This window comes from Fusarium venenatum, assembly GCF_020744135.1.
Source record: "Fusarium venenatum strain MPI-CAGE-CH-0201 chromosome Unknown EDB82scaffold_1, whole genome shotgun sequence".
In the NCBI taxonomy this organism is placed as follows: domain Eukaryota; kingdom Fungi; phylum Ascomycota; class Sordariomycetes; order Hypocreales; family Nectriaceae; genus Fusarium; species Fusarium venenatum.
In genome coordinates this window covers 7,698,381-7,725,199 of record NW_027072129.1, presented here as the reverse complement: position 1 = coordinate 7,725,199, position 26,819 = coordinate 7,698,381, and the positions used below count along the sequence as shown (strand labels likewise).

At 49.2% G+C, this 26,819-nt stretch overlaps 8 protein-coding genes across 8 annotated transcripts; 5 read left to right on the top strand and 3 right to left on the bottom strand.

Moving 5' to 3' along the window:
• The first annotated feature begins 907 nt into the window (after nt 1-907).
• Nucleotides 908-2,654, top strand: EDB82DRAFT_79277 (uncharacterized protein). Its single transcript, XM_025729500.2, has 3 exons — nt 908-1,411; nt 1,518-1,818; nt 1,870-2,654. Exons 1-3 carry the CDS (start codon nt 1,210-1,212, stop codon nt 2,492-2,494), a joined length of 1,128 nt encoding a protein of 375 aa, XP_025588718.1. The 5' UTR covers nt 908-1,209; the 3' UTR covers nt 2,495-2,654.
• Nucleotides 2,655-3,732: 1,078 nt separating this feature from the next.
• On the top strand, nt 3,733-4,860 carry EDB82DRAFT_489881 (uncharacterized protein). Its single transcript, XM_025729502.2, has 2 exons — nt 3,733-4,128; nt 4,207-4,860. Exons 1-2 carry the CDS (start codon nt 3,808-3,810, stop codon nt 4,711-4,713), a joined length of 828 nt encoding a protein of 275 aa, XP_025588720.2. The 5' UTR covers nt 3,733-3,807; the 3' UTR covers nt 4,714-4,860.
• EDB82DRAFT_489879 (uncharacterized protein) lies at nt 4,861-5,907 on the bottom strand. Its single transcript, XM_025729503.2, has 2 exons — nt 5,661-5,907; nt 4,861-5,529 (listed from the first exon to the last, which is right to left on the bottom strand). Exons 1-2 carry the CDS (start codon nt 5,739-5,741, stop codon nt 5,104-5,106), a joined length of 507 nt encoding a protein of 168 aa, XP_025588721.1. The 5' UTR covers nt 5,742-5,907; the 3' UTR covers nt 4,861-5,103.
• An 812-nt stretch (nt 5,908-6,719) lies between these two features.
• Nucleotides 6,720-8,515, top strand: EDB82DRAFT_79235 (mitochondrial carrier domain-containing protein). Its single transcript, XM_065610053.1, has 4 exons — nt 6,720-6,766; nt 7,076-7,377; nt 7,463-8,251; nt 8,312-8,515. Exons 2-4 carry the CDS (start codon nt 7,102-7,104, stop codon nt 8,381-8,383), a joined length of 1,137 nt encoding a protein of 378 aa, XP_065465776.1. The 5' UTR covers nt 6,720-6,766; nt 7,076-7,101; the 3' UTR covers nt 8,384-8,515.
• A 2,966-nt stretch (nt 8,516-11,481) lies between these two features.
• Nucleotides 11,482-15,625, top strand: EDB82DRAFT_521302 (uncharacterized protein; the record flags this gene model as incomplete). The annotated part of the gene is made up of 4 exons (XM_065609078.1): nt 11,482-11,538; nt 13,312-13,458; nt 13,559-13,572; nt 13,630-15,625. 4 exons carry the CDS (start codon nt 11,482-11,484, stop codon nt 15,623-15,625), a joined length of 2,214 nt encoding a protein of 737 aa, XP_065465775.1.
• Nucleotides 15,626-16,302: 677 nt separating this feature from the next.
• EDB82DRAFT_521301 (Yos1-like protein) lies at nt 16,303-16,766 on the bottom strand (the record flags this gene model as incomplete). The annotated part of the gene is made up of 4 exons (XM_025729506.1): nt 16,303-16,358; nt 16,448-16,555; nt 16,623-16,682; nt 16,739-16,766. 4 exons carry the CDS (start codon nt 16,764-16,766, stop codon nt 16,303-16,305), a joined length of 252 nt encoding a protein of 83 aa, XP_025588724.1.
• Nucleotides 16,767-17,062: 296 nt separating this feature from the next.
• Nucleotides 17,063-19,098, top strand: EDB82DRAFT_441850 (Alg9-like mannosyltransferase family-domain-containing protein). The gene is made up of 3 exons (XM_025729508.2): nt 17,063-17,277; nt 17,342-17,791; nt 17,843-19,098. The coding sequence occupies exons 1-3, from the start codon at nt 17,265-17,267 to the stop codon at nt 19,036-19,038; spliced, it is 1,659 nt and encodes a 552-aa protein (XP_025588726.1). The 5' UTR covers nt 17,063-17,264; the 3' UTR covers nt 19,039-19,098.
• Nucleotides 19,099-19,568: 470 nt separating this feature from the next.
• Nucleotides 19,569-25,945, bottom strand: EDB82DRAFT_425312 (phosphatase 2C-domain-containing protein; the record flags this gene model as incomplete). The annotated part of the gene is made up of 3 exons (XM_025729509.2): nt 19,569-19,844; nt 19,896-25,262; nt 25,463-25,945. The coding sequence occupies 3 exons, from the start codon at nt 25,943-25,945 to the stop codon at nt 19,569-19,571; spliced, it is 6,126 nt and encodes a 2,041-aa protein (XP_025588727.2).
• Between the last annotated feature and the right edge of the window lie 874 nt (nt 25,946-26,819).

The window sequence follows — 26,819 nt, the reverse complement described above, 5'->3', positions numbered from 1 at the left end:
AATAAGTTGAGCAACAGCTTGGTGCCTGATAGTCGGTAGGGCATGAAATGTCAACCTTTTGACAGGGCCTTTCACGCCCATGAACCCACAACACGCCCCTCATTAAACTAGAGACCAGCCAGCATCAAAACTTGGGCCCCTTTTACTGGGAAAGGAGTCCACATCGCATCCCACTCACTCTTACACTGGCCGATTCTTCCCCTCGTCTTTCCCAACAGGAGATCCACCGTCATTCTGGCTCTCCTTCTATTCATCAAACCAGCCCCTCATCAACGCAGTTTCGAGAACCCGAGGGTCTTGTTATTTCTTGCCTGATTCTTAATCGAGTGTAGACTCTTGCCCAAGCCTCATAGCCTTTTTCGTTCAAAACTAAAGGTTTTGGGAAATTTGGGTCTTTTGATGTTAGTCCAAACCCCTGGTCATCCATTGCTCGTCCCAGCAAGCGGTTGGTGCGTCGCCTCGTGCCCTCGCAAAAGTTGAAATTGCTACATCTGTGATCGTGTTTCCCTCCACTCCCACCACCTCCCATCCCGCCCATCTGGTTCCGTCTTCCGTCCGTCCTCCCGTTGCCTTCCCGCCTTGGATCAAACTTGTTCCCCTTTGCTCCCGCACATCGCCTTTACGCCGTCGTCGCACCAGCACTCTTGGGGCTCAATATTAAGCACAGTACTAAATCTGTACTATCGTATGTCCTAGCATTTACTCATTCCTTGATGTCCTAATAAATACTTACGTGCGTGACTCCCTACCAGGTTACGGCCCTTCTCTCACAATCAAACTACTGAGCTAGGTCATTACCTAGCCCACTCTCTCCACGAGGGACCCGAACGACCTCGCTTCGACCAACGCTAAATCACACCGATTCTCGCATATCCGTCCACCTTTGGCACCACATAGGACCTCTTGGCCGGCGTATCTTTACTCAGTTGTGACCCTCTGACCCCTGAGGCCGAATAATCTCGTTCCAATACTGCACTCATACTTGATATTCCTCACACAACAGCCATCTGTTGGACTAAGCATAGGCAAAATTTGACCCAACGCATCTCGCTAAATATTCGAGGTTGATGTGCACGCAATCTGTTTGAACTTCACCTTTTAATAACCCGTTTTTGCGCCGCCAACGTCGAGATATCTGCGCCCTCATCCCAACCCCACGTTCACACACGATTATAATATTACGACTCGACCGCCACAACTCTCAACACCATGGCCGAGAAGCCTTCGGTCTTGATCATTGGAGGGCTCGGCTATATCGGCCGCTTCCTCGCCCTCCATATACACCAGAATGACCTCGCTTCAGACGTGAGACTTGTCGACAAGGTTCTCCCTCAGCTGGCATGGTTGGCTCCTGAGTTCTCTGAAGCCTGTTCCCAGGACAAATTTATGCAGGCCGATGCCAGCAGACCTGGTAAGATTCTGCGCCGATCATGCTACCATTGAGCACCTTGCGTTGGTGCAAATGGCTTCCGTTTTTCTTGATCAATTTGCTAACGAATCGTTTTCACTTTGTGCAGAAGGATTAGCAAGGATCTTTGACCGACCCGATGGAAAGCAATGGGATTATGTCTTCAACTGCGGAGGCGAGACGAGATATTCGCAAGAGGATGAGGTTTACAAGCTGAGGTCTTTGAACCTCTCCATTGCAGTGGGCAGGGAGGCAGCGAAAAGAGGCGTCAAAGCCTTCTTCGAGCTGAGCACCGGCATGGTGTACAAGTCAGACTCATCACCAAGCAAAGAAGGTGATAAGTTGAAACCATGGAATCGTATTGCTGTCTTTAAGTTGCAAGCCGAGGAGGAACTTTCCAAGATTGAAGGGTAAGGTGGGATTGGAGCTTTAAGCAATTTGTGTACTGACGTGGCTTACAGTCTTAACCTTACAATTGTGCGCCTACCGCATGTATACGGGCCCTATGCCTCCCAGTGGGTTGCGACGGCATTGTGCATGGCCCGTACTTACCAACACCTGGAGGACGAAATGAAGTGGCTCTGGACCAAAGATCTCCGAACTAACACAGCACACATCGACGATGTCACACGCGCACTGTGGGATATTGCGGCTTGGTACGACGCCGGCAAGGCGAAGTGGGATGAAGCCAGCATGGGTAAGGTTCCTATTTTCAACATAGTGGACGAAGGCGCGACGAGCCAAGGTACCATAGCGACCATTATTGGCGACATTTTCAAGATCGAGACAGGGTTTCAGGGTCAACTCATCAGCACCTTTGCCCGTCTCAATCTCGACAGCGTTGTAGACGACGTCAACGATGAACTCTTAGGGCCGTGGGCGGATCTTCTAGCCGATGCGGGCATCACGCGACCAGGACCATTGACTCCGTTTATGGAAAAGGAACTTCTTAAGGATACAGATCTTAGTATGGACGGGACGCGGCTCAAGACGCTATTAGGTTTCGAGTACAAGAAGCCGACCCTGACCAAGGAGTTGATCGAGGAGGTGATCGAGAGCTACAAGAAGATGAAGTGGTGGCCTTGAGAGGATGGTCGAGAAGAAGGATGCGACATGGCATAACATGATGTGCATGGGATATATTGGATGTCCATATGGATTTTGACTTGTTTCCTGCATGAACTCGACTTAGCGAATATTCCGCTTGTTGCTGGAAGAGACGATCGATACCCGGCGTGATGGAAAGCCACAGGCATGAGGAGCAGCAGTGAAAGGATTCGGCAGATTCAGCGTCTGTCAAACGAGAATTATCAGCAGATGACGGTGACGGTGCCTGGGGTGGTAGACAAGATGTTATACATAAAGAACGAACTGTATACTGGAATTTTGAAAGGCGGCGGTTGGGGATGATAAGTGTGCCCCGAGTAGAGGGTAGACTAATAATACAGCCAAATACAATGCATAGTAGTCAAGATGGATTTTGCATACAATTTATCTCCTTGGATATATGTCTGTTGTGTAACAGCATCGCGCATGCGTACTCTTACAGATCCAAGGCACATTGCAGAGCCCAGGTAGCTTGCCAGGGTATTTTATTGACGAAGGGGTTAGAGATCATGACCGAGCCGAGGTCTAGGTATGGAAGAGACACGTGGAGGAAAAGAATAGTAAAGACTCCGTGGAGACTGGAAAGTGAGGGATTGGCAATGCGGGGAGAGGATCCTGGCTGGAAAATCTTGGTCGACGTCGTGAACTTTGATACAGAGGATTGGCATCGAATGTCGAGTGATTTACATCTTGTTAGGGGTAGTTCATAAGATGATTTTTGAGTGCTGACGCTACCCTTCCTTATAGGGTGCTGATTGTAAGTCAACAGGTATTGCTTGAAACAGATCCTTTCTAGGGTTGCACTTAACCAGTCACCAACTTCCTTTATTACTCGGTATCATATTATTTATACCTCTCACTCAAAACCTACACTTGGCTCTATCAGAGACATGATCAAAGCTTGGTAGTTCAATTGCGTCTGTCCTCGCATACGGATACAACTTCCGAATTCGAACCATGTCCGGCCTTTGCAGCCTCGAGTTGGACATGTCTCTTGTGCATCGTGGCTCAGCCTCTCTTCCTCCAATCAACCCCGCACCAGGAGAATCCCAACATGCCTGTAGTGCCTTTGTCATGTGCTTGTGACAACCGATCACCTACCACTTTGGTATAGTAGACTTGAGATTGAAATTCATGTCAAGGAGTACGTACGTCTGTAGGTATTGTGTATAGAAAAGAGTAAACATGGTCCTGCCATTGGTCCGTCCCGTCGACCTCGGCGTTTTGCGTCATGTCTCGGTGTTGCTTGTGATTAATATGCATGCTTGGCTTTACTGAAAGGAAACTTATAAATGGTGCCAATGTTCAATCGATACTTTCTTTATTCTGAATCATTGGTGTATATATATACTCGAGGAAAGGACACCTGCAGTTTGATAGCGTCATTTCGATCTACCAACCGCCAACTCAGCTCAAGCCAACACAGCCTTACTTATCAACCGACGCCTCAATCGCTGGCAGCCAACTCTATTGACTTTTCCCAACCAATATTCCTACCCTCACAAATTTCTTGCACCAAAACATCATTTTACCCTACTCGAACTCCAACTACCGCAAAAATGGCTGCCCCTGCTGAAAAGACCATCACCGACCTTAGTGGTAAATGGGTTCTGGTATGTTTTACCCGTCCACTTGATATATACTTGTATGTACCGTAGATGAGCTACGAGACTGACAACACTGCGCAATAGAACAAGACACTTTCTGATAGCTCAGAGCCCATCCTTGCCCTCCAGGGCATCGGCTACCTTACTCGTAAGGGCATTGGAATGGCTACAATTACCATTGATGTCAACCAATACAGTGCCCCTCCTAAAACACCAAACACCTCCACTGACGTCTTTACTCACATCGACATCACCCAGTCTGCTTCTGGCTTGACAAGCACCCAGGAGAACCGGTGCCTTGACTTTGAGCAGCGCGAGCACTCTGACTGGCTATTTGGTGCTGTCAAGGGCCGTTCCCGATTCGTCACTCTTGATGAGGTCGAGGACGACTTTCTCAAGCAGGGCTGGCTCGTTGAGGCCGACGGCAAATTCGTCCAGAGCATCGCGGAGAGTGTTGACAATGGTTGGGTCGCCAACCAGATCTGGGGCTTCGAGGAGATCAAGGGTGAGAGGAGATATGTCAGGCACGTCCTGGTAACCAAAGGTGACCAGAGGGTCACGGCCAAGCTCATCTACGACTACCAGGCTTAGATCCGGCAGATTCAACGTACCTCACCTACATCGACAGACGACTAACGGCATGAATACTGGTTTCTGCCTCAATGCGTGCCCTACGGATTAACTACCTCAATAAATAAATGTTATACTCAATCAACCAAACCCGCATGTTTTGCAAATAGTTGTGCAATTTGTACGCGAAAGTAATATCCATCAAGGTCTATTATCCCCAGGGTATTGCGCTATGTTGAAAGCAGCTTTCCTGCTTGACAGGCTGTAGCGAGCCCACCACAGTCTTATGATGTTTAGATCATTGTTCCCCAACGCCCATTCAAGATGTTTTGCCTTTCCCGTTATCGCCCTCCTTATGAACCATACTATTTAAAACTGATTCTCTTGCTTCCATGACGATGAGTTGACGATCTACTCGGGTCTTCGCTTCACAAACTCCTCGAGATCCTGCACTGTCGCAACGCCCAGGACAAACCTCCTCTTCTCATCCGTAATGACGGCAAATTCCTGCTCCCAAGGTCCTTCAGGCACACCCCCGCGATAAAAGTCCTCGAGTTCTTCGAGGGTGGTCTCCATGGTGATGACCTTGTAGGTGCGGCCCTTGCGCTGGAAACGTGTCATGGCGGTTGAGAGAGGATCGTTGGGCTTGACCTTGCCCGAGTCTAGTAGCGACTGCAAATGTGGGATGGAAATATAACCCAAAAGAGCACGGGTTTCGGAATCAACAATGGTCAGGTGGGTGTAGTCGCGCTCAAAGGCGGAGAGGAGGGCGAGAGAGATAGCATCGGAGGGGTTGAGAGAGAGGGCGGCTGGGGGGTCGAGGTCTTCGACAGTGGCCTGTAGAGCGTTAGTTTATGCGTGAGTATCGACATGCGCCTCGCAAGTATATTGGAGCTCTAATCTGGCGTTGTATGGTTGAAGCTCCTGATGTAGAGTGGTGTCATGAGCAGGTTCAGGCAGAGACATACCCCACGGTATCGAGAAGACCACTTTGTAACGAGAGGATGTGTCGCGCTGGACATTGTGGTGGTGGCGGTAGTAGCAGCCATGTTAAATTGTGTGGTGACGGAAAGGCGTATAGTGAACTCAATTTAAGTGTCGACAGAATTTTGGCATCTGAATTAGATCTGATCGAAATGTCGGGGTGTTGAAGGGGTCGCGGGGCAGGTCTAAGTTAGAATCGAGTCACGCAAAAGACTTGATGGATTAGTAGTGGGGCACCTTTTTTTGTTAGTTATCATGACATGGATAATAAGCGGACTAGTCCACTAACAGTTGCACTTCTAAGTTCAAGAGACGAAATTAGTAGACCAGTTTACATACTACCTAGACTATGCTTCTTAGGCTGTTTATTTTTGTACCCCAAGATCTTAGAGGTCAGCCTTTCTACTACTCACTGGCTACCTAGACTGAATACATGTTATAAACGCAAGATATTTACTAGACGCCTACCCAGTAACAGGTAGATAGCTATCAGACAGTATAACACTTTTGGGTCCTACGTGACAAACTATCGAACGTGGGCTACCCTGGTAGTGTCACGGACAGGATTTATGCATCCCTTATTCTGTTATCACTGCTGTTTTGTGGGAAGCTACAGAAATAAAGCCAACGCGGATTTCAAATTTCCTCCTGGTATCCGTACCTAGGTTTAGCTGACCCCACCTGTGGATCATCCCGTTACAGCGATGTTTAATTAGCGCCCAAGACAAGGTCTGGTGTAAGTGGAATAAATTATTCCATATTCATAGAAATGAGCTACCATGATTGATACTATACGAAATATAGAGGGAACTATCATCATACAAGACAGTACGCGAAATTTCAATGAGACCGTTGAGAATCAAAGAAACAGACAGTGCCTGTGATAAGTGTGATGTCACTTTTCATCCTACTCCCTGTGCACCTGCCACGAGCGTCATACCCTCTTTCATCATGGACGGGATGGAATTGACATGTACCTTAACTCCGAAAGATAGGTGCAGCCTTTCTGACCTTGATAATTCCTGATTTCCCTTCTCCATCTCACCCAGCGGTGTCTTCGTCTGCACTACCTACTACTGCCTCTACCTAGGTGAGACACATTAGGAATATACTCACTCATACCTCTGGATCCATCCATTGTTGGAGCTGAAACGGCCATCAGCCAGGTAAGGCAGTTCAATCATTACAGCCCATTCGTTTGCGTCAGCTTGCAGCAACGGCTTAGTAGCCGGATTGAAAGGGAACTTAATCTTGTCGATTGGTGTTTCTCTGCTATACCCTTATCTTTGTGCCATGGAATCTTCCCATCATCACATCTCTCAACATAAATCGCTCCTTTCAAACACCCAATTAAGAAGCTACCCTCAACTTTGAAGAAGTATCGCTAATACGCCGGTAGACATCGCAACCCCTCAGACAGCTACAATGTCCCCATTCCATCCATCCAAGGACGCCCTCCAGGGAACATTTTACAGCCCACTCTCAGCAACAAACCGCACTCCATATCAGGCTCGCGCTGAACTCTTTCCCATCCATTCCTCCGTCATTGAAGATACCAAGGGTAAAGCTAAGCAGCTGAGCGCTGAAGCAACAGCCGAGTTTGAAAAGGCGAGCGCAAAAGCTCAAGCCAAGACTGGGAAGATCGAATTATACTCTGGCAGATACTATGCTGCCTGTACCTTTGGCGGTTTGATGGCCTGTGTACGTGTTTCGTTCCAGTCTATAGAGACATACCGTTTTTCAAGGCTGGCCATTCAATCCAAGGATATATACTGACAAAATCTAGGGACTCACTCACGCTGCTGTAACTCCTCTAGATCTTGTAAAGACTCGTCGTCAAGTTGATTCCAAGCTCTACACAAGCAACTTCCAGGCCTGGGGTAAGATCTATCGCGGCGAGGGGATCCGTGGTATCTTTACTGGCTGGAGTCCTACGCTTTTTGGTTATTCTGCTCAGGGTGCCTTCAAGTATGGTTGGTATGAGTACTTCAAAAAGACCTACTCGGATATGGCTGGCCCAGAGGCGGCCACCAAGTACAAAACTGGTCTGTATCTTGCCGCCTCTGCCTCAGCCGAGTTCCTTGCCGACCTTGCTCTTTGTCCCTTTGAAGCTGTCAAGGTTCGTATGCAGGGTTCGATCCCAAATCCCTACACTGGAACAATACAAGGGATTGGTGCCATCACAGGCAAAGAGGGCGTTGCTGGTCTTTACAAAGGTTTGTACCCACTCTGGGGTCGCCAGATTCCTTACACAATGATGAAGTTTGCTTCCTTTGAAACTATCGTCGAGATGATTTATGATCGTCTTCCCGGCCAGAAGAGCGACTACAGCAAGGCTGCTCAGACTGGTGTGTCCTTCACCGGTGGTTACCTTGCCGGAATCCTGTGTGCTATTGTATCCCACCCCGCCGATGTCATGGTCAGCAAGCTGAACTCGAATCGTCAACCCGGAGAAGCTTTCGGTAGCGCCATGGGTAGAATTTATAAGGATATTGGTTTCGGTGGCCTTTGGAACGGCCTTCCTGTGAGAATTGTAATGATCGGTACTCTGACTGGACTCCAGTGGATGATTTATGCAAGTGTTCCAAGACAACCTCCTCGATCTATTTGACGTTGCCGTTAACATGTACCGCAGGACTACTTCAAGATCTTTATGGGTCTCCCAACCACAGGCGGTGGACCACCACCAGCTGCGAAGCAGGAATAAATCATGACTACCCGTCTATGAGAGTGTCTGTTCGATATATGTCCCGAGAAGCGCTCGTGAGTTATGGTCGTTGGAGGTGTTTCTGGTGGCTTTAGGTCTACTGTTCGTCTCTGACGGATCCTAAAGCCATGTTGGTAGTCAGACGAAATAACCCATTCCTATGAAACACTCTGGTTCTCGATATAAAATAATGCGTTCTGTTAGTGATATGTCTCCGGAACAATCGGGTATAGGTGGAACTATGCATTCGCTTTGTGAAACTCTCTACTTATCCCCGTTCATCCTGACCCGATGATAACTGGGTAGAATGACGATGCTACTCGGAGAGATACGACGCATGCAACCTATGGATAAGCGAGAAGAGGCACCTTTGCCGCTTGGCATCCATTCGGTGCGCAAGTGATGATAGACAGCCGAAGTTCTCATGCTGTATGTTGTCATTGGAAATGCCATGCCTGTCCTCCTAATGGCAGGCTGGATGCACAAGTAGGGCTGGCAGCGTTGTGCTTATAATGATGTGCCGTTAGCTTATGACTTTTGTTATAGAAAGTTCTTTTATGAAATGCCAAGCTTCCATTCATATGCAGGAAATTTAAAAGTAATCGCTCCGAAATTTGTTGCTAAGATGAAGTTTCAGTTTATAAGATGCAGCAAATGCTGCTGTGATGCGACTCGTCGATATTATCTAAACTGTCTGTTAGCCAGATGTCAGACTGCCACCAAAAAGGGCTGCATGCAATGTCGTCATGGTACATGAGACGGGTGGGCACCGCGGAGACAGCGGCGCGCCTCACACACATTGATGCGGTGCAATACGCAGACGGTTGTGAACTTTAGTTGCAGTACAGAGCGCTAGCGTAACTGACGTTTATTCCAGAACACTACTACCTTTAGCTTAACAGGTAGGTGTTCCAGCCTACCAGCGTAGCATCATAATTAGCACAGGCGTAGCAACTAGATTCGGCCATGACCCCTCTCCTCTCTTACCATTCTCTAGTATATGGCACCGTACTGTATCAGAGAGAAGGCAGACGAAGAAATACGACTAGTGACTACCAGCTCAACATCGCTTATTAAGGCACAGCTTACTTAGAAGTGTGCACCATCTCGTAATTTCGTGGAGATTAGTATAGGAGAGCAGTCAACATCAACACGGGAGATGCTAAGCCATACCTGCGCAGTAGAACGAACGAGTATACAAGAATGTCTTCCTGGAACAAACCTAAGAGGGTAGGGCAATAGGCAGACCATAAGACCAATCGCAACACATCCGGGACCGACACACGTTAGACACCCGATATCCACAAATAGCTACCAACCGGTTAGTCTAACGGCAAACATCGCAACGCGCATGCACTTGACCAAGTTGTCGTGGAAACCTGAACATCATCTTTAGACCACCTGTTACGGTATGCAAATGCACGGGATGCCATGTTGACAATAACGGGCCGACTGGTAGACGATCAGGATGGGATGGGAATCAAATTGATAGGATACCATCACCACGGTTGGGTACGAAGGGTCGAGTGATTGGTGACAGTTCTGGTGGGCATTTTGGGATGTGCCGCATGGCAACCCCACACTCTCATGCCTCTAGATGAGGGGTTGGCGTGATTTATCACTTCGGTTTGGCGAACGTCGTCTTAGTTGCAAGACTCGTCATGGCCACCGACTAGGAACGTAAGGGACGGTGAACAGTTTACGGTACGACGAAGCTCGACAGGTCAAGCCAATGCTTTGTCATAATCGACTTCCAAGGCTATCCCATTGAGACTTGGCCAACAATGACATGTTATCAACCTGTCCTGGACATTTGTCAGTCAGCTTCCATTTCTGTTTATCCAACAATGCCAAGCAACAGGGTGAGGTAAGGATGAGACTCAATAGTGGTCTCCTTCTCTCCTGGCTCAGTCCAGCTTGGGAAGTAATCGAATTCAAGGCTCCCAGACGAACAAGGCAACGAAAAAGGCGACGTTACCTTATCATATAAGGCAACATCTTTCTGACTGTGTAAAACGGAAGTTTCGAGTAAGTGCAGCCACGTCAACGAAACATGGTTACTCACGAGTCTTGGATGAGGAATGGATTCTTTGGATAAAACAATGTTGCTCTGACCAACAACGATACAGTCATTCTTCTCCGACTTGGCGGTGGTTGGTTCGTCTTGGCGTTCGCTTGTTGCAGAATGCTCAACCTTCCGAATGCTTCGGCTAAAAGCCAACCCCAAACTCAAAGAGAGGCACAGGCATCCAGACCTGGGGAGACTAATAACCGATGAGTTGTGGCGCTGTTCGTTATTTACCGCACCAAAGAACAAGTCTCGAAGTGGGAACTAGTGCTTTTGGCGCCGTCATTTCAACTTGTGAGTGGCCTCTGAAGTTATTTGCCGGTTACGGAGAGTTGATATACAGTGCCTGGATTTCCTGAGGATATCACTGCTTGAGAGTTCTAAACTTGTCTGGTCCAACCTATGATAGGTTTAGGTTGGGAGGTAGTTGTACAAGACGTAACAAGGTAAATATATGAGGGACTTTTGGAATTATCCATGTCCTTTGCTGGCGTGACTGTTTGACTCTTGACATAACACTTGTTGTTGGTTCATCAAAAAAAAAAAAAAAAAAAAAAAAAAAGGAGTGACTAGGTACCAATTATCTATTTGTTGGAGGTTATCGTGGGAGAAGTTTATTTGCTGGCCCAAATGTATGGGGTATTAACATCTGCGTCGGGCTTGCCGTCTATCTATGTAACTGTCTAGGAGGAAAACGTGCAGGAGAGTCGCGGGAAGATTATGTATGTCGCTCCTCTGCAGAAGCCCTGCCCACTCATGAGTTCTGAAGGCAATGGCTATCTAATGTTGGCTCTTCCTTTGAATGGACTGTCGATAAGCCGGGTTCATGAGTCTGCCGGAGTAAATGGAATATCAATCAGAAGAAGAGCTGGAATCATAGTGTATTCTTTCTGCCTACTACCCTGAGCAGCTATTATTGCGATATCATGGCGTCTATTTACTGAATTCCTGGTCAACGACAGCTTCGTACCAGAAAATGGATCTTAGCTTAGTTGCTGGGCCTGGCGTCTATCAACCGTTTGTCCACACCATGTTCAGTTCAGGTCAGGTCTGGCTAGGTCTGATCTGGCGCAATGGCACATACCCCGTACGGTACCCCAGGCCCCCTCTTCAGCGATGATGTTGGCCGTCTACATCGAGTTTAGTCTGTTCAGTCCAGCTACTGAGTTTAAGGGCGCGTTTATACCGTACATACTAATTGGTAACTACTTGAGTGTACAAAGCTGCCAATAGCTTGAACAATGTTTGTATACGCAGTGGTAGTACCAGTTCGAATAAGAGAGAAGACATGCAGACTCTTCAGTCTAATATCATGTTATGAGGTTCTCATGGCTCTGTGGTGGTATTTTCTGAAGGATCTAGGGACCCAGCAAATGCACCATCATAAGAGTGGTAGCGCTAGTGCTATACTGCAGGCTAGAGGGGGGCCATTGGAGGGGCTTCGAGGGTCTAGGCAAACTGGGGTTGCGCGAGCCTTTCATCCCTTAGGTCGATCGATATACGGATATGTAGGTACCTTCTTAGTATTGGGAGAGAAGATGGCGGGCAGCATTTCCGTATGATATTATTCGCATCGGTCAACTACTACGGTGATTCAACAGGGAGGAGACAATGGCTGTTGTTGACCGTACTGCCCGCTTCAGGTAACAAAAAGGAATCATCCGTCCAGAAATTCATCAACGTGGCTACCTAGTAGGTAGTAGATATAGGCTGTGGAATTTCCCATCATGACTTGTTCTGGTCCGACTACCTGTAATGTTCCCCCAGTAACTTACCAACTACACTGAAATGTGCTGTAACTCGAGGTAGGTATAATCCATGGTCCAGTCACAACCCTGTTCAGCTCTGTCCAGGCCCATGTATGAAATCCTACGTCCTGGAACCTCACCACTGCACCTACCATGTTGGGGCGCGGTACCATTGGATCCAACCACGAGGTCACTGATCCATCCTTCTTTCCATCTCCTCCACTTTCACTTTCATGTCCACTATCATCTCCCCCGGACTTGACCTCCATCCAGGTCATTTCCCGCCACCCTCATCCTTACCTTCCTTACATCGGTGGTTGACCTTGTCTGCTTACCTTACCTCGTCTACCTCAATCTGTGCCTTCCATCTACTGCAGAAGCAGAGAGCAGCTTGGATTGCTTTCTACTCTACTGCCTTGCCTTACCTTGTCTTCTAGTAACTTGACACCTCCCTCTTACATCCAAGGTGCTTTTGGAGCCATCTTCGATCACTATTCTACCTTAATTGCATTTCTTTTCTTCACAGTCACAGCAAACGATACACAGGCAACGATTGCTTCGTCTCTGGTTCGGCTTTCAAATCAGTATAGTAGCTCCGGCCGGCGCTATCGTGTCCACGCCACACAACCACGCCTCGCTTTTCCCCAAGCCGGTGCCAAGTTCCAGCACCCGCGCCATTCCTCGCTCAACACTCGGCAACTCTGAATTTGACTTGGCTTACCGTTTCTCAACCTGTCTTGTCCGCTTTGCGCGATTCTTTGCTTACGTTGCGTAAAATCGAAGCCATTCGCGCATGGTAATTTGTCCCAATTGCGACTCTCTTCGTCGAGGTGCTGCTGCCGCAGCTATTGCGGGTCAGCCGTTTGATAACGTTCTTCTGATCGGCTCACCAAGTCCGCGACCTTCCTACCGAGTTGCTACTACTGACGACATCACGACATCGCCATGGCCGGGTTTTTCAACAAGATAAAGGGTTCTGGCACTGTATGTCTTGGACTTGTTTACTGCCCATTTTCATCTCGGATTGTCCCAGTTCCACCTGATCTCTCGCTTCAAGTTGCGCCAAGTATGGTTCTCATGACTGACAAAATGCCTCTCGCTTCTGCTTCTAGGCCACAACCACTACACCCAACAAGCAAGATGCTGTCGCAAAGAAGAAAGAGGAACCTATCCTCGACCTCACGCCGCTCGAGAAAATGCTCCAGAACGCCGGTTCCCTCCGAGATGACGGCACCGATCGCTTTTTCGGTCTTGAGAATGTACGTCGAGCCCTGTCTAAGAAACCTGGCGCAAAGTTGTCCATCTCTGCTTCAACTTGACTACACCACTTTTACGAAAAGTAGGCTAACCTGTCAATAGTTTGGAAACACATGGTACGAGACGTGCTAGTCATCACTCAACCAGGCTGTTATACTAATCCTTTCGTCTAGCTACTGCAACTCGATTGTGCAGGCTCTCTTCTACTCCGAGTCGTTTCGAAACAATGTTGTCAACTACCCCCCAATCTCGCCCACGGAGACGAACGGTAGCCGACCTAAAGTTCCCATTACCATCAGACCTCCGCCCACCGACCCTGTGGAGAACTTACCAAAGCAAAAGGGCCTTAGCACTTCCCAGGTAATCAAGCAAAGACAAAATTCAAGTCATCAATTACCAGGGCAGGTAGGCGTTCGACCCGAAGACAAACCTGATACACCCGAATACAAGAAGAAACAAGCCATGATCAAGGGGCCTATCCTCGAGCTGGCGCGGGAGAATGCTACGTCCTATGGTATGGACGAGTGCACCTTCACAGGGCTCAAGGATATCTTTTTGGCTTTGCTTGAAAGCAATACTCATACCGGAGTCCTCAGTCCTCAGCGATTTCTAGAAATATTCAAGCGCGACAACGAGATGTTCAGGAATTCCATGCACCAAGATGCCCATGAGTTCTATGGTCTTGTGCTAAACGATGTCATAAACTCCGTTGAAAGCACGGCTCGTCAGGTGAAGCTACAGGCACCCCCTGACGGCCTCGATGGGCTGGCCACTTCAGTCGAACATGTTCTTGGATCGGCAATGGCGAACCATGTGGCGGGTGCAAGCTCGCCGGCGACTGGATGGGTTCACGATATTTTCGAAGGCGTTCTGACATCAGAAACCAAGTGTTTGACTTGTGAAACTGCTTCTCAGCGTGATGAGACATTCCTTGATCTGTCCATCGATCTCGAGGAGCATTCTTCCGTGACATCCTGCCTACGCAAGTTTTCGGCCGAGGAGATGCTCTGCGAGAGGAATAAGTTCCACTGCGACCACTGTGGAGGTCTTCAGGAAGCTGAGAAGAGAATGAAAGTGAAACGATTACCTAAAATCCTGACACTCCACTTGAAGAGATTCAAGTATACAGAAGACTACAGCCGTTTGCAAAAGCTTTTCCACAGGGTCGTGTATCCCTATCATCTACGCATGTTCAATACGACGGACAATGCCGAAGATCCGGATCGGTTATATGAGCTATATGCAGTGGTGGTTCACATTGGCGGAAATGCCTACCATGGTCACTATGTGTCTATAATCAAGGTTCCAGGTCGAGGATGGATCTTATTTGATGATGAAATGGTTGAACCGGTGGATAAAAATTTCGTCCGCAACTTTTTCGGTGACAAACCCGGAATGGCCACCGCATACGTGCTGTTTTACCAGGAAACAACGTTCGAAAAGGTGCGGGAGGAGCAGGAGAAGGAGGGCATGGAGGAGGTGAAACTCGCCAGCGAGGTGGCCAACCTAGCTCAGGAGAACGGGGACAAGGCGGATACTTCACCATTGAAGCGGCAAGCGACGCAACCCATGTCGCCCTTGGCGCATCATGAATCGATGGCGAACCTTGCTCATGCGAGAACAGCACCGGTCATGCCTTCTGCTCCTCCAACTGATGCTTCACCCCCTCCTACAGCCACGACTAATGGCCTACACCGTGTTCAGACTCAGAAGGAAGAACTCAAATCCAAGGAAGATAAGAAGCGAGAGAAGAAAGAGCGTGAAGCGGCCGAAAAGGCGGAGAAGATTGCAGAAAAGGAGCGAGAAAAGCAGACCAAGCTTGACGAGAAGAAACGAAGAGAAGACAGTCTTAAGGCGGCGATGCAAACACGGAAAAACGAAAATGACGAGCTCGCCAAAGTTCTTGAGGCCAGCAAGAAGTCGGCCGCGCAAGAGGATGAAGCAAGGAAGAAGGAGAACGGAACACCCCAGAGCAATGGGATTCTCGACCGGACCAAGAGGGGTAGCAAGTCGATGTCACGGAAGAGTTTCTCACTTTTTCACAAAGATAAATCAGGCGCGCAGGCTCCTGACACCCCTAACGGCGATTCGAGCGAGAAGCATGACAAACTCAAAGACCGTCTCAGCTTCAGCCTGGGCCGCAAAAAGAGCACAAACTTGCTTTCATAATCTTTACCACACATATATACTTTGCAGCGTTTACACAAGAGCAAAAGGATACGGACGGAACTCGGGTTTATCATTATGTTCTCGCGAGCTTTGGCGGATGTAGGATACCCATACACCTTGAATGAAGCTGCCGTTATACGGACAAAGACATGGCCAAAGGCGCAAGCGCAACTAAGAGACGTGACGTCTTTGGGCCGGCCAAATATTATCTTGAGCACAATTCTTCTGCCCCTTCTGGCCTCTTTTGACAAAGTTTGCCATGGCCTTGTGGTGGTCGCCGGAGCTTCTAATTACAGGGACACTGAATAGAGGATGAATCACATCGGCAAAGAGCATGGGTTAGATATTACTATTCGAACGAGCTCGCTTGTTCAGTTTTACTTGGGCGCTGAGGATTACAGCCTGCGGTGCAGCAGTTGTACTATACATTACATAGGGAGCCAGAGCTCAAGCCCACGAGGTTTCTGCTTCATGAAACATGGCGCTCAATTTCATAAGGAGGTTGTCTCCCTTTCATACTGACTCGTTCCACGTCGCCCACGCATAGCTTGTCGTGATTTATATATCAACAAAGCTCCAACTCAAAAATTGCCTGACTCCATTAATGCCTAGAAAAGTTTACTGCGTCCTCTTTTATAACCATGCCGTATATATGTGTCCAAATGTGGAACCTGGACTCAGCCAAGTATGAGCTCGTAAAGAATAATAACAGAGTTGACGAAAATCAGCGGCACTAGGGCGACGTTAGTATCTGATCACAGTCTACAGTGCAACATCCTCTCCATATATGTTGCGCTGCGTGAATATCGAGATTAGACATACTCCTCATTATGGTTCGAACGCTCGCGATGAGATTGATGATCTTGGCTTTGACACTGGCATCGGGGCCAGCGCCAAATGCGGGATCATACGATGCTGGTGAAAGATTGACTAGACAGAATGCGTCAGATAAGACATGCGCGGATATAGGTAGACTCGAGATTGGGGTGGTTCGTACTGCGCGCGAGGAATCGATCTTCGGAAAGGACAGCGACGGCATTGATAAGGAGAATGCAGACTGCAAGATGAATTAGCAGGTGCGCATTGGTGAAGGAAGAGTAGCGTTTTATCTACCATAGAGAAAGCTCCCAAAGAACCACATCTTGCGCGACGGTGTTGATTGTGAAGAAAGGGTTGGATTTGACAGTCGAGAGTTGACGATGATGTGTAACTTATCGGCCTTCTACAGAGTACCTTAGCTATGGATCCTCAGCCTGGCTTGTGGTGCCTGCCCTCCAAGCAGGTACGTACCTATACGTCGTAGCTGCCATCGTGGCTTAAACACACATACCTTACTAAGGTAGACCTGGGGAAGGAGTCACTGCGGGGGATTGGTTAGGCCGATCCGAAGACCCCTAAAGAGGTAGGTACAGCTCTAGGTTGATTTCTGTGAATGAACAAGATGCAATCGCAAGTACGTTGCTTTTGGCTGAAGTTAAGATAAAATGAGACATGTTTCTCCATTAATGCTTTTCTTTTCGTTTTTGAGGAAATTTCCAACTTTTGCGCTCTGCGAGACAAGCATTCACGTACATCAATCTCCAGGCTAAAACAGTAGCTCTCTCGTTGAGGACGCTCTCACTGTCAAATATCAGCCAAGATGAAGACATCAGGTATGATCACATTGTTCTTTCAATGCACTTTTTCAACCAAAAACTCGAACCTGACACTTGCTAGATATCATCTTGACATGCCTCCTTATCACCATTCCACTCACTCATCTCCTCGTCTCCCCATACACTAAAGTTGAGGAGTCGTTCAACATCCAAGCAGCACACGACATCCTCACCTATGGAACGCCCACCAAACATGTTAATTATCGCCTCTCACACGCCTACGATCATTTCACTTTCCCCGGGGCTGTGCCTCGAACGTTTCTCGGTGCTGTGTTCCTCGCTGGTATAGGGCAACCTATTATTGCTCTCGTCGGCTTCGAGCATGCACAGCTCGTAGTGCGAGGACTGCTTGCTGCGGCAAATGTTGCTGCCCTTTTGACATTCAAGAACCTTTTGAAGAGAGCTTATGGACAAGGTGTTTCGGCTTGGTGGGTTGTTTTCATGGCCAGTCAGTTCCACATCAATTACTACCTTTCACGGACATTGCCTAACATGTATGCCTTTGGTTTAAGTAAGTAATATATTTCACTGCCTCCCAATGATGCCAACTCACAAAAACCAGCAACTCTCGCCTCTGCATTTCTGTTACCACAGTCCTCGACTAAGCTCTCTTTCATTCGCCATAAGCAAGCGATTGCCCTTCTCGTCATTGCAGCAGCAGTCTTCCGGTCCGAAGTCGCTATTCTCTTGGGCACCACAGGGCTTTACCTCCTTATCACCGGCCGCATCGCTCTAGGCTCATTAATTCTTGTCTTCTTCTCGTCTTTCTTCGCCTCTATCTTTGTCTCAGTACCCATCGATTCATACTTTTGGCAGAAGTGGTTATGGCCTGAGCTCTGGGGCTTCTACTTCAACGCTATTCTCGGATCTTCGTCCGAATGGGGTGTCTCTCCATGGCACTATTATTTCACCTCGGCGCTGCCAAAGCTCATGCTCAACCCCCTTGTGCCGGCTCTAATCGCCTTTGCACTTCTCCAACCGGGTACTTCACGAGCTGCGCGGGCCCTGACGATCCCCAACTTACTATTTGTTGCTATCTACTCTGCTCAGCCGCATAAGGAGGCCCGCTTCATCTTTTATGTCGTTCCATCCCTCACTGCTGCTGCTGCTCTTGGAGCTAACTACATTTCCTCGCGAGCGCCCAAGAACATTATCTACCACGCCGCTTTTGTTATCACAATTGTATTCACCCTGGCCAGCTTTGGGGCCAGCATCGTTATGCTCCTCATCTCATCCTTAAACTATCCTGGTGGCGATGCACTTCAGCAGTTGCATTATATCACTCGCGATGATCCCACTCCCGTTATGAACGTTCACGCCGATGTGTTGACCTGCATGACTGGACTTACACTCTTTGGACAGAACCCGTCTGGCTATCCTCTTGCCTTTCCCATAACCCCGGAGCCAGATGCCACATCTCCCGTATTGCTTTTCGACAAGACGGAGCAGGAGGAAAATCTTAGCATGCCGCGTTTTTGGGAGCGTTTCGACTACGTTCTAGTCGAAGACCCACGCAAAGTGTTGGGTGGATGGCAGGTTGTAGGAGTGGTAACAGGCTATGACGGTATTGAGTTCCTCAAACCAGGTTCTTCACCTGTAGGCGATGAAAGTGAGGAGGGAAGGATTGGTGACGAGAGGGTCCTTGGCCTGGGTGCTCACGTTGCGGTCTTGAGAAACATCGTCAGGGGCTATACGGGTGGTTGGTGGGTTGGACCTCGAATGTCGCCCAAGATCAGAATCCTGAGGCGTGTTAGCTAGCTTTAGTCTCAGCATGCCTTGTCACTATTCAGGACATCTATATAAGCAATGACTTATAATACTACGTCAGCTTGTTTTGTAATGCCTAACATATCGTATAAACAATGCATACGTGCGCACGCCATTCATACCCTATTGAAAGCAGAGCCAGTCATTCAATAATCTCAGTGGGCGCAAGAAGTACGCATATTGGTGGACAAACCCGCCAATCATCAGTATGTCCTTGATTTCCCCGTAGCCCAACGCCATGCACTGCTTCTCCAGCCGAACATCTTTTCCAATTCTCAAGCACATCATGAGCACCTCCCACCAAACCGCCTGGAATATACCCAGAGAGCAAACCTGCACTCAGCCAAAACATGATTTCCCGCCATAAAACCCCGCAACCGCGTCCTTCCATTCAATTCCCACCCAAAGTAATAAAAAAAAAGCGTTCTGTCCAACCTCCCAGGGTCGTTCCTCGTGTCATGTGGATGATTATAGCTTATATAAGTGCTCAGGTTTGGTTCCGACGAACCTGTCGTATAGGATCACAACTCTTGCTCTGTATTGCTCCCTTCTTCGGTGTCGGGATCGTCATCATCGTCGTCGCCTTCTTCTTCCTCCTCCTCCTCTTCTTCACTGGTACTAATGCTGCTTATCGGGTTGGGCAGCGCGCCATACTTCCTCCTGTAACGTTTCAATTCCCTGTTCTGGGCCATAAATTGATCTAATATGGCGGACATTGGACCATGAAGATCCTCGAGTTCCTTAATAGTTCCGCCACCAATGGCAATGTGGCGCATCGCTAGTGTCGAGATACAGGTCTGTAAACATTAGTAAAGGGGACGGTCGAATAAATGTCGTTCGAAACTCACCTCTATCCTGGCTACTTGATGTTCCAAGAAGTTCAACAAGAATCGATCCGTCACCTCGCCTCCACGTTGTTTGATCCTCTCGAGCAGCTCCGTTTCGGGTGGCTGAAGACCTGGGGGCTCGTTTCCTTCTAATGAACTGCAGAGCATCTCGAGGCGTAAGCTTATTCTCCAAAGAGTCCAGACACTGTCCGGGTCGATACACAACTCGGTTCCAGGCGCAAGGACAGCTGGCTTATCGCCTCCGCCCCCTTCTTCCTTCCTCTCATGCTGCGAATGGAACTCGATGCGACCAGCCAAAGCATGAGGATACAATGAGTACACGACTTCGGGATTTTCAAGACCCTTCAACTTCTTTTCGCCCATTTCCTTAACCTCAAAGCCCTGAGAGGTGAGGGATCTCAAGTCCTTTCGGATCGCGCTGGCATAGGTCTCTTCTTCGCCAAAGGTATCCTCAGAGCCGGAAGCATTGCCACGATCCGTGTCTTGGTAATTCTCGAGGCATCGTTGTATCTCCGAGATGAAGTCAGTAGAAACGGTGATCTGGCCGCCATCTGCCACGGCAGAAATTCGAGCCGCCTTATTCACCATGGGTCCGAAGTAATCCATACGGCGAGTAACTGGATCCGTCTCGCTCACACAATCACCAAAGTGTATACCCATACGTACTGACAGTCCTTTGAAAATAAGACTGTTGTCCTTGTCGAATATAGGCTGGCATGAGACTGAGTTCAAGACTTCTGATGGCCAATTCACATCAAGAAGCTGCATCTGTACCGCAAACGTCCACAAAAGTGCTGACGTGGCTGTTGGGAAAGATACCATAAATGCGTCACCTTCAGTCTTGACTTCGTAGCCACCAATTCGTCTCAGCTGCCGACGCATGACTTCGTTGTGGAGCTTGATGGCTGATCTCATGGCACTAGGGTACATTTCCCAGAGTGTTGTTGAGTTCTTGATATCGGTGAACACGATGGATACATTGCCAGTGGGCGCTGGAATCTCCGCTTCAAGGCGGTTGAGTGAGGAGTCGAGAACATCGCCTTTGGTTCTTCGGCCTCTTCTGATGTTGAGGACCTGAGCATCGTCGGGTATACCAGAGGGATAAAGCGACATACTAGCGCCGCGATGAAGCCTCGATCGCTCGACTCGTCGCTTGAGATCCGCCACACTGATCATCATAACCATGATTTTGCCTGATGCGCCATATGCGATAGCCAGATCGCGAAGCTTCTGAGCGGCCCGCATTAGATCTTGCCGCTCGGCCCTCGCAACATCGGTAACCAGGCCCGGCGACAAGTACTCCCAGAGTTCTCCGGTAGCAATCAGAATAATGTCGTCCTGCTCTCGGATAGTCATGTTACTGACATAGGGTGCCGCTTGTACAGCTGGCATCAGGTCGACATATCCAAAAGCACGCGAGACTTGAAGCAAGTCGTTCAGTCTTCCATTGCGCGAGACCCATCCGCCAGCTTCGCGAATACGCGATCGTTCATTCGGCTCAGCAGGATCATGCTTGCGAGTCAACATCTTATGAGTGCCATCGGTCTGGATCACCATCGCCTGCGCATCACCAACATTTGCGACATAAAGCTCCGTACTTTGTAGATAAACGACGGTTGCCACGCCGCCCGAGTTGAGATCCTCCTTCGTGAGTATGATTGGCTGGCCAGAGTTCCTATGCGTCTGAAGCGGCCGTTCCTCCGATTGTTGAATCGCAATAGTAACCAAGTCTTTATTGAGCGCCAAAAAGGCTCGTCGCAAGGCATCAACTGGAGTCTCGTTCAGGCGTGTCTTCAATGCTTTGAGTTCAAGGGCAAAGATGTGACCAAAGTTTTCGTGGAGATACTTGGCAATCTTCGACCCGCCACTAGACAAGGCCTGTCCGTCAAACAGACCCAGGAGCATCTCGGTTTCCGATGCATTGAATCTTGGCACCACAAGATCAACTGTTGATAGATGCTCATGTTTACCAAGCGTGTCAGCCATTCCATAAGGTAGGTGACCGGCGAGAGAGCCAGACGTACGGACACGTCTGTCTTCGCTCTGATCCGGGATACTTGGCTGTGTAAGAGTAACATCCATCAGACCCAAGATACGCAGGTTAAGCAGACGACTGAAGTCTGTATACTCCTCGCGGTTAACAGCACCAGGGCCTAGCGGACCAGTAGCTGTTTGCTTGATCTCCAAACGCTTGTTACCAGACAGATTAAGATATCTCAAGTTCGGGTTGAGGTTCCAATTCCAATCATATGGCACGTTTGAAATGTTGTACTTCAAGTAATTACTGCCACAATCGAGAACAGCAAGATTCTTGGCCCGCGAGATATCGGCCGGCAAGTTGGTAAACCTGTTGCCGTTGATGTAGAGTGCCTGGAGTAAGCTGGACTCCTCGAGGTCATCGGCAGGCAACGTTGTGAGTGCGTTACCAGACAGATAAAGCTCAACAAGTTGCGGCCAGCTCTTGATCGATCGTTGGGGCATATCGCTAATTTCGTCGTTGTAGGACAGGTTCAGCACCCGGAGCTCGGTTAGAAGCGTAATCTGGTCAAAGACATCGTCATCAAGACGGTTATCAGCAAGATGAAGATTCCTCAGAGAACCTGCAAATGTGTTATTGAGCCTCGATGACAATCCAGAATCCTTCCTTGGGTTAATAGACTGCGTAGGGGCCGATGGAGTTGCAGATCTAGAAACGACAGACGTCTTACGGCCACCTTTGCCGTAGACAGACACAACAGAGCTCTTGCGATCGCCAGCATTGAGTGGAGACGGTCCGACACTAAGTAGGGTGCTCGAATTTTGACTCGGTCTCCTATCATCAGACAGTTCTTCGGAGCTTGCAGTGGCCGACAAAGTTCCCAGGGGGGCTGCCCTCCCATTAACGGGAGGGGGTGCTGGCTGTGATTCCTCCCCTGGTACTCGCGGTGCTCTTGAAGCAGGCTTGGGGAAATGTTCCAGAACGTTGGAAGAAGCATTAAACGTCTCAAGTCGGTTTGCCCACCACAATTCCATCGGCAGCTTGGAAATGTTGTTTCCTCGGACGTTGAGCACTCTCAACTCTGTGAGACAACCAATCTGTGATGGTAGCTCTCCCACAGAGTTGTTGGCAATGCTGAAATGCTCGAGCCTGCCCAAAGTACCGATTTCCTGGGGCAAAGAAACGAAGTAGTTCTTGTCCAATATCAGGTGCTCTAGGTTCACCATGTTTGCGAACGACGAGTCAATGCTAGCTAACTGGGCGTTCGAGAGGTTCAAGATCTTGAGAGTAGGTACAGGAGCCACAATTTCGAATTTGTTAAGGGGGTTAGAGTTCAATTTGAGCTGTCGAAGGGATTCAAACTGTCCAACAAAAGCAGAGACGCAGTTGTGATCCGCAGAAAGAATCTCGAGTTTGGGTAGCTCCGAGATGATGTCGATGCTGGAAATGCCATTGTACTTGATGTCGAGTTCGCGCAGACTGACGAGCTGTCCGAACGTAGCAGGCACAGCGTGCGTTAGTCTGTTGTTAGTTATCAACAACTTTTCCAGATTCCTCAAAGAACCGATCTCTTGAGGGATCGTTGCAATGGCATTGAAACTCAAATCGAGATCAACCAAACTTGGCAAGCCGCAGAGAAATGTCGGGAACTTGTCGAGAAAGTTGGAAGAGATATTAAGGGAGCGAAGCGACTGGTATGCTCCAAAGTAAGAGGGCAAGTGCTTTAGTCGGTTGTTAGCCAAGTTCATCTTGAGCATACCCGTAAGAGCGTTAAGTTCGGCATGCTCCAACTGCTCGATTCGGTTGTTGGCGACGTCCAGGAACGTTAATTTATTTGCTCGGCTCAAACTGGGTGGCAGCTTCCTGGCTTCGTTATTGTTAAACTTTATATCTCGCAGGTGTTTACAAGATTGTATAAAGTCTCGGGGAACGTCAAGTGAGAGGTTCCGCGAAAGGTTAAGGGAGATGATTTCCATAGCCTTCGAGTATAGGGATATAGGTATTGTAACAAGGTTACGACCAGAGAGGTCGACATAGTTGAGCTTCTGAGCCCGAGCCAGTCCCATGTCAGTAGTCTTGGCGTGAAAGTCGCTTTCTCTTGCGGACAGGAACATGAATCGGCAGAGGTAACTGTTGTCTTCGCGTCCGAGATCTTCTATCCTGTCTTTTTCTTCGTACCCGACTTGCTGTAATAGGCGCTTCTGCATGAGCAGAGGTCGCTCAGGCGGCGTCAGAACCCGAATAAGATCATGCTTCTTCATGATAATATGGTAATTTTCCAAACCGTCCATGACATACGTCTTCTTAATAACTTGGGAGATGACATCCGTGACACTTGAATCCAAAGACATCGAGTGAGTGGAGAATGTCCCGTCTGAACGAAAAATTCGGATACAGTACGGCGATGCTTTCTCCTCCGGACGAGGTGGGCTGCCAATCTCGTCAATCTCTGGACCACCATTGTAAGAGTTGTCTTCCGTGTTACGACGCACTGCCCAACTGTCCGGGGCATCCCAGCGGCCCTTAGGTGCTGTCGAGATGATGGAGTCGTGACGCTCAGGCTCAACATTATTGACAAAGGTAGTGTCCATAGGTGTGAGTGGAGGAGGCTTGGTCAGAATGCCCTCCATATCATTCAAATTGGTGTCAAGGTGATACATATTATTAGGATCGTTACGATCAGTCGGGCCAATTGCTTCTTCAGTGTAGTCTTGAGGTCGATGGGGCCGTCCCTTCTTTGCAAAAGGAAACTTATTATTGAAGGTCGCTCCCCGTTGTGCCGTTGCTGGTCGCATATCAGTAGCATCGATCATATCACCAGGTCCAATAGAGCCTGCGTATGCTAATGTAGTCGATGATACGTCGCTGGGTCGATGAAGATCGGTCTTGGAAGACTTTGTCTGTAGGGACCTTGTAGATTGGGGCAGGTCACGAAGTCTGGCAACAGCATCGTCCTTTTCCTTGTGATGTCCTCGGAGTCGCCGTAAAAATCCGCGCTTGCCATGATTGTTGTGGCTAGGGGATGTTTGGCCGTCGACTTGCGTAGATTTGGAGCTGCTCCAGGTCATTCCTGCACTCCTGGTGCTGGGCGTTGGGCTCTGCCCCCGGGATCTTGTTGGGTACATTGCGTTGCTACCTGCCCCGCGATCGCGCGACATTTGTGTGCCAATTGCCGTATCGTCCCTGCTCATCGTAGGTCTGAGCGTGCGAGGGTCGTCGTTGCTCTTGTTGTGCCGGTGGTGGCCAGGTAAATGGGCAATAGAATGGCCGGACCTCGAGGATGATGATGTCTTTGGGGGTACCTGTGAGGAGCCGTCACCAGCATATCGCTCTCGATCGGGCCCGGTCATTATGTCCCGTACGGGAGCCTCGCCATAGCGCGCAATGTCCTACAGGGGTTCGAGTCAGCAAACCAGGCAACATTGGCAAGGCAATAAATCGAATAACACGGCAGCTGAGCGCTGAGGCAGGCAGTAAGAGCAAGCCAAGGGAGAAATTCGAAAAGGAATGTATCGATCACAGACCCAGACCGACGGAAGCAGGCCAAGGTAGTCAGGGCGATGAGACAGAAGCAGGGGATGGTACATACACTGTTGTCTTGATATAGAAAAGGCACCACCTCTGGTGCTGGGACGGGCGTTCTTGGTCTCGAAGATGATGGCGAGACATCACGGGTGTGATCCGTGGCATTGGAATAGTTGCGATCTCTATGTGTGGGGCGGCTATGACTATAAGAGCGTCCACGCTGGTCCTTGCCCGCGAGCGAAGTGGGTAGGCTACCGTCCGAGCTATCGCGCCCAGGGAATTCCTCCCCAAAGAAGCCCTGAAGCTTGCGAAAACCACCCCGTATGCTGGTTTTGCTGCCCTGGCTGCTCGCACTCAGAATGCTGGCGGCGGAGGGGCGTCTTCCGTCGAAATAGGATGCATCGGGAGCGTCGTGCTGCGAAGGGTGCTGTTGCTGATGCTGATGCTGATGCTGCTGCTGCTGGCGGTTACTGATCTGGTGGCCTGGGGAAAGCTGGGAAGCGAGGGACAAGTTGTCGGTCGATTCGTTGAAGAAAGTGGTGGGCATGATGAATGTGTTTGTAGGGGAACCAGGCTGGGTCGCCCAAGGTGCTATCTGAGGACTCGCGCCGCCGGTGGGCGGAATCTGTTGGATCTGGGGTACTCGGGAGGTCTCAAGAACGGCGAGTTCACGTCGATAGTTGGCGAGGTCGCTCATGCGACGGTCTTTGGATTGAGCATTGGCACCAGCGCGAGGAGCGTAAATGGTTGAGTTTGTGGCGGCAGTGGCAATTGGTGAGAGCTGAGGCTCATCCTTGAAGGAGGACCTGCAAGATGGAAGGAAGCGTTTAGCTTTAGTCGGGAAGCGACAGGTGTGAACGTGAACATGTAGGCGGGAGATAGCAGCAGGGGATCGTGGGACGGAAGACGGCATGGATGCTAGGTACTAAGGCAATGAATGATTGGATCTAAGTTGAACTCACCACTGGTTGCTCAAAGAAGCAGTTCCATCAGCGCTGAGGCGAGTAGGATAATTAGCAGGATGAGAAGGGCGTCGGCGAGGCGTTGAGGAGAAGACGTAAGAGGTACTGGATGAAGGCGTCGGAGCGGAGGAGGATGGAGTTGGTGTTAGAGCGTCAGTATCAGCATTTGGATCTGGCTTTGGTATTGTATTTGGTGCCGGATTAGGAGTAGGCGAGTGATGAGCGGGAATGGGCGTGGGAGTGGAGATAGTAGAAGCGGCGGAAGCGGGAGCGGGAGCAGTGGAGGCAGTCGAAGATGAGGTCGATTGAGATTGAGATTGATACTGAAGCTGAGGCGGCTCAAGTCCAAGCTCAGACTCGGGCTGGGACTTTACGGTAACAGCAGAATACGTATCGATGTTGTTGCCCGAGCCCATGACAGAGCTGATGCGATTGACATGTTCATTCCTGGTCATTGTC

Bases quoted from the DNA above. Each gene is read 5' to 3' on its own strand.
- EDB82DRAFT_79277 (XM_025729500.2), top strand. From the start codon at position 1,210: ATGGCCGAGAAGCCTTCGGTCTTGATCATTGGAGGGCTCGGCTATATC. The intron at 1,412-1,517 runs GTAAGATTCTGC...CACTTTGTGCAG, and splicing joins GGCCGATGCCAGCAGACCTG to AAGGATTAGCAAGGATCTTT. The intron at 1,819-1,869 runs GTAAGGTGGGAT...CGTGGCTTACAG, and splicing joins GAACTTTCCAAGATTGAAGG to TCTTAACCTTACAATTGTGC.
- EDB82DRAFT_489881 (XM_025729502.2), top strand. From the start codon at position 3,808: ATGGTGCCAATGTTCAATCGATACTTTCTTTATTCTGAATCATTGGTG. The intron at 4,129-4,206 runs GTATGTTTTACC...ACTGCGCAATAG, and splicing joins TTAGTGGTAAATGGGTTCTG to AACAAGACACTTTCTGATAG.
- EDB82DRAFT_489879 (XM_025729503.2), bottom strand. From the start codon at position 5,741: ATGGCTGCTACTACCGCCACCACCACAATGTCCAGCGCGACACATCCT. The intron at 5,530-5,660 runs GTATGTCTCTGC...AACGCTCTACAG, and splicing joins GGTCTTCTCGATACCGTGGG to GCCACTGTCGAAGACCTCGA.
- EDB82DRAFT_441850 (XM_025729508.2), top strand. The intron at 17,792-17,842 runs GTAAGTAATATA...CACAAAAACCAG, and splicing joins CATGTATGCCTTTGGTTTAA to CAACTCTCGCCTCTGCATTT.
- EDB82DRAFT_79235 (XM_065610053.1), top strand. From the start codon at position 7,102: ATGTCCCCATTCCATCCATCCAAGGACGCCCTCCAGGGAACATTTTAC. The intron at 7,378-7,462 runs GTACGTGTTTCG...GACAAAATCTAG, and splicing joins TTGGCGGTTTGATGGCCTGT to GGACTCACTCACGCTGCTGT. The intron at 8,252-8,311 runs GCAAGTGTTCCA...CATGTACCGCAG, and splicing joins GACTCCAGTGGATGATTTAT to GACTACTTCAAGATCTTTAT.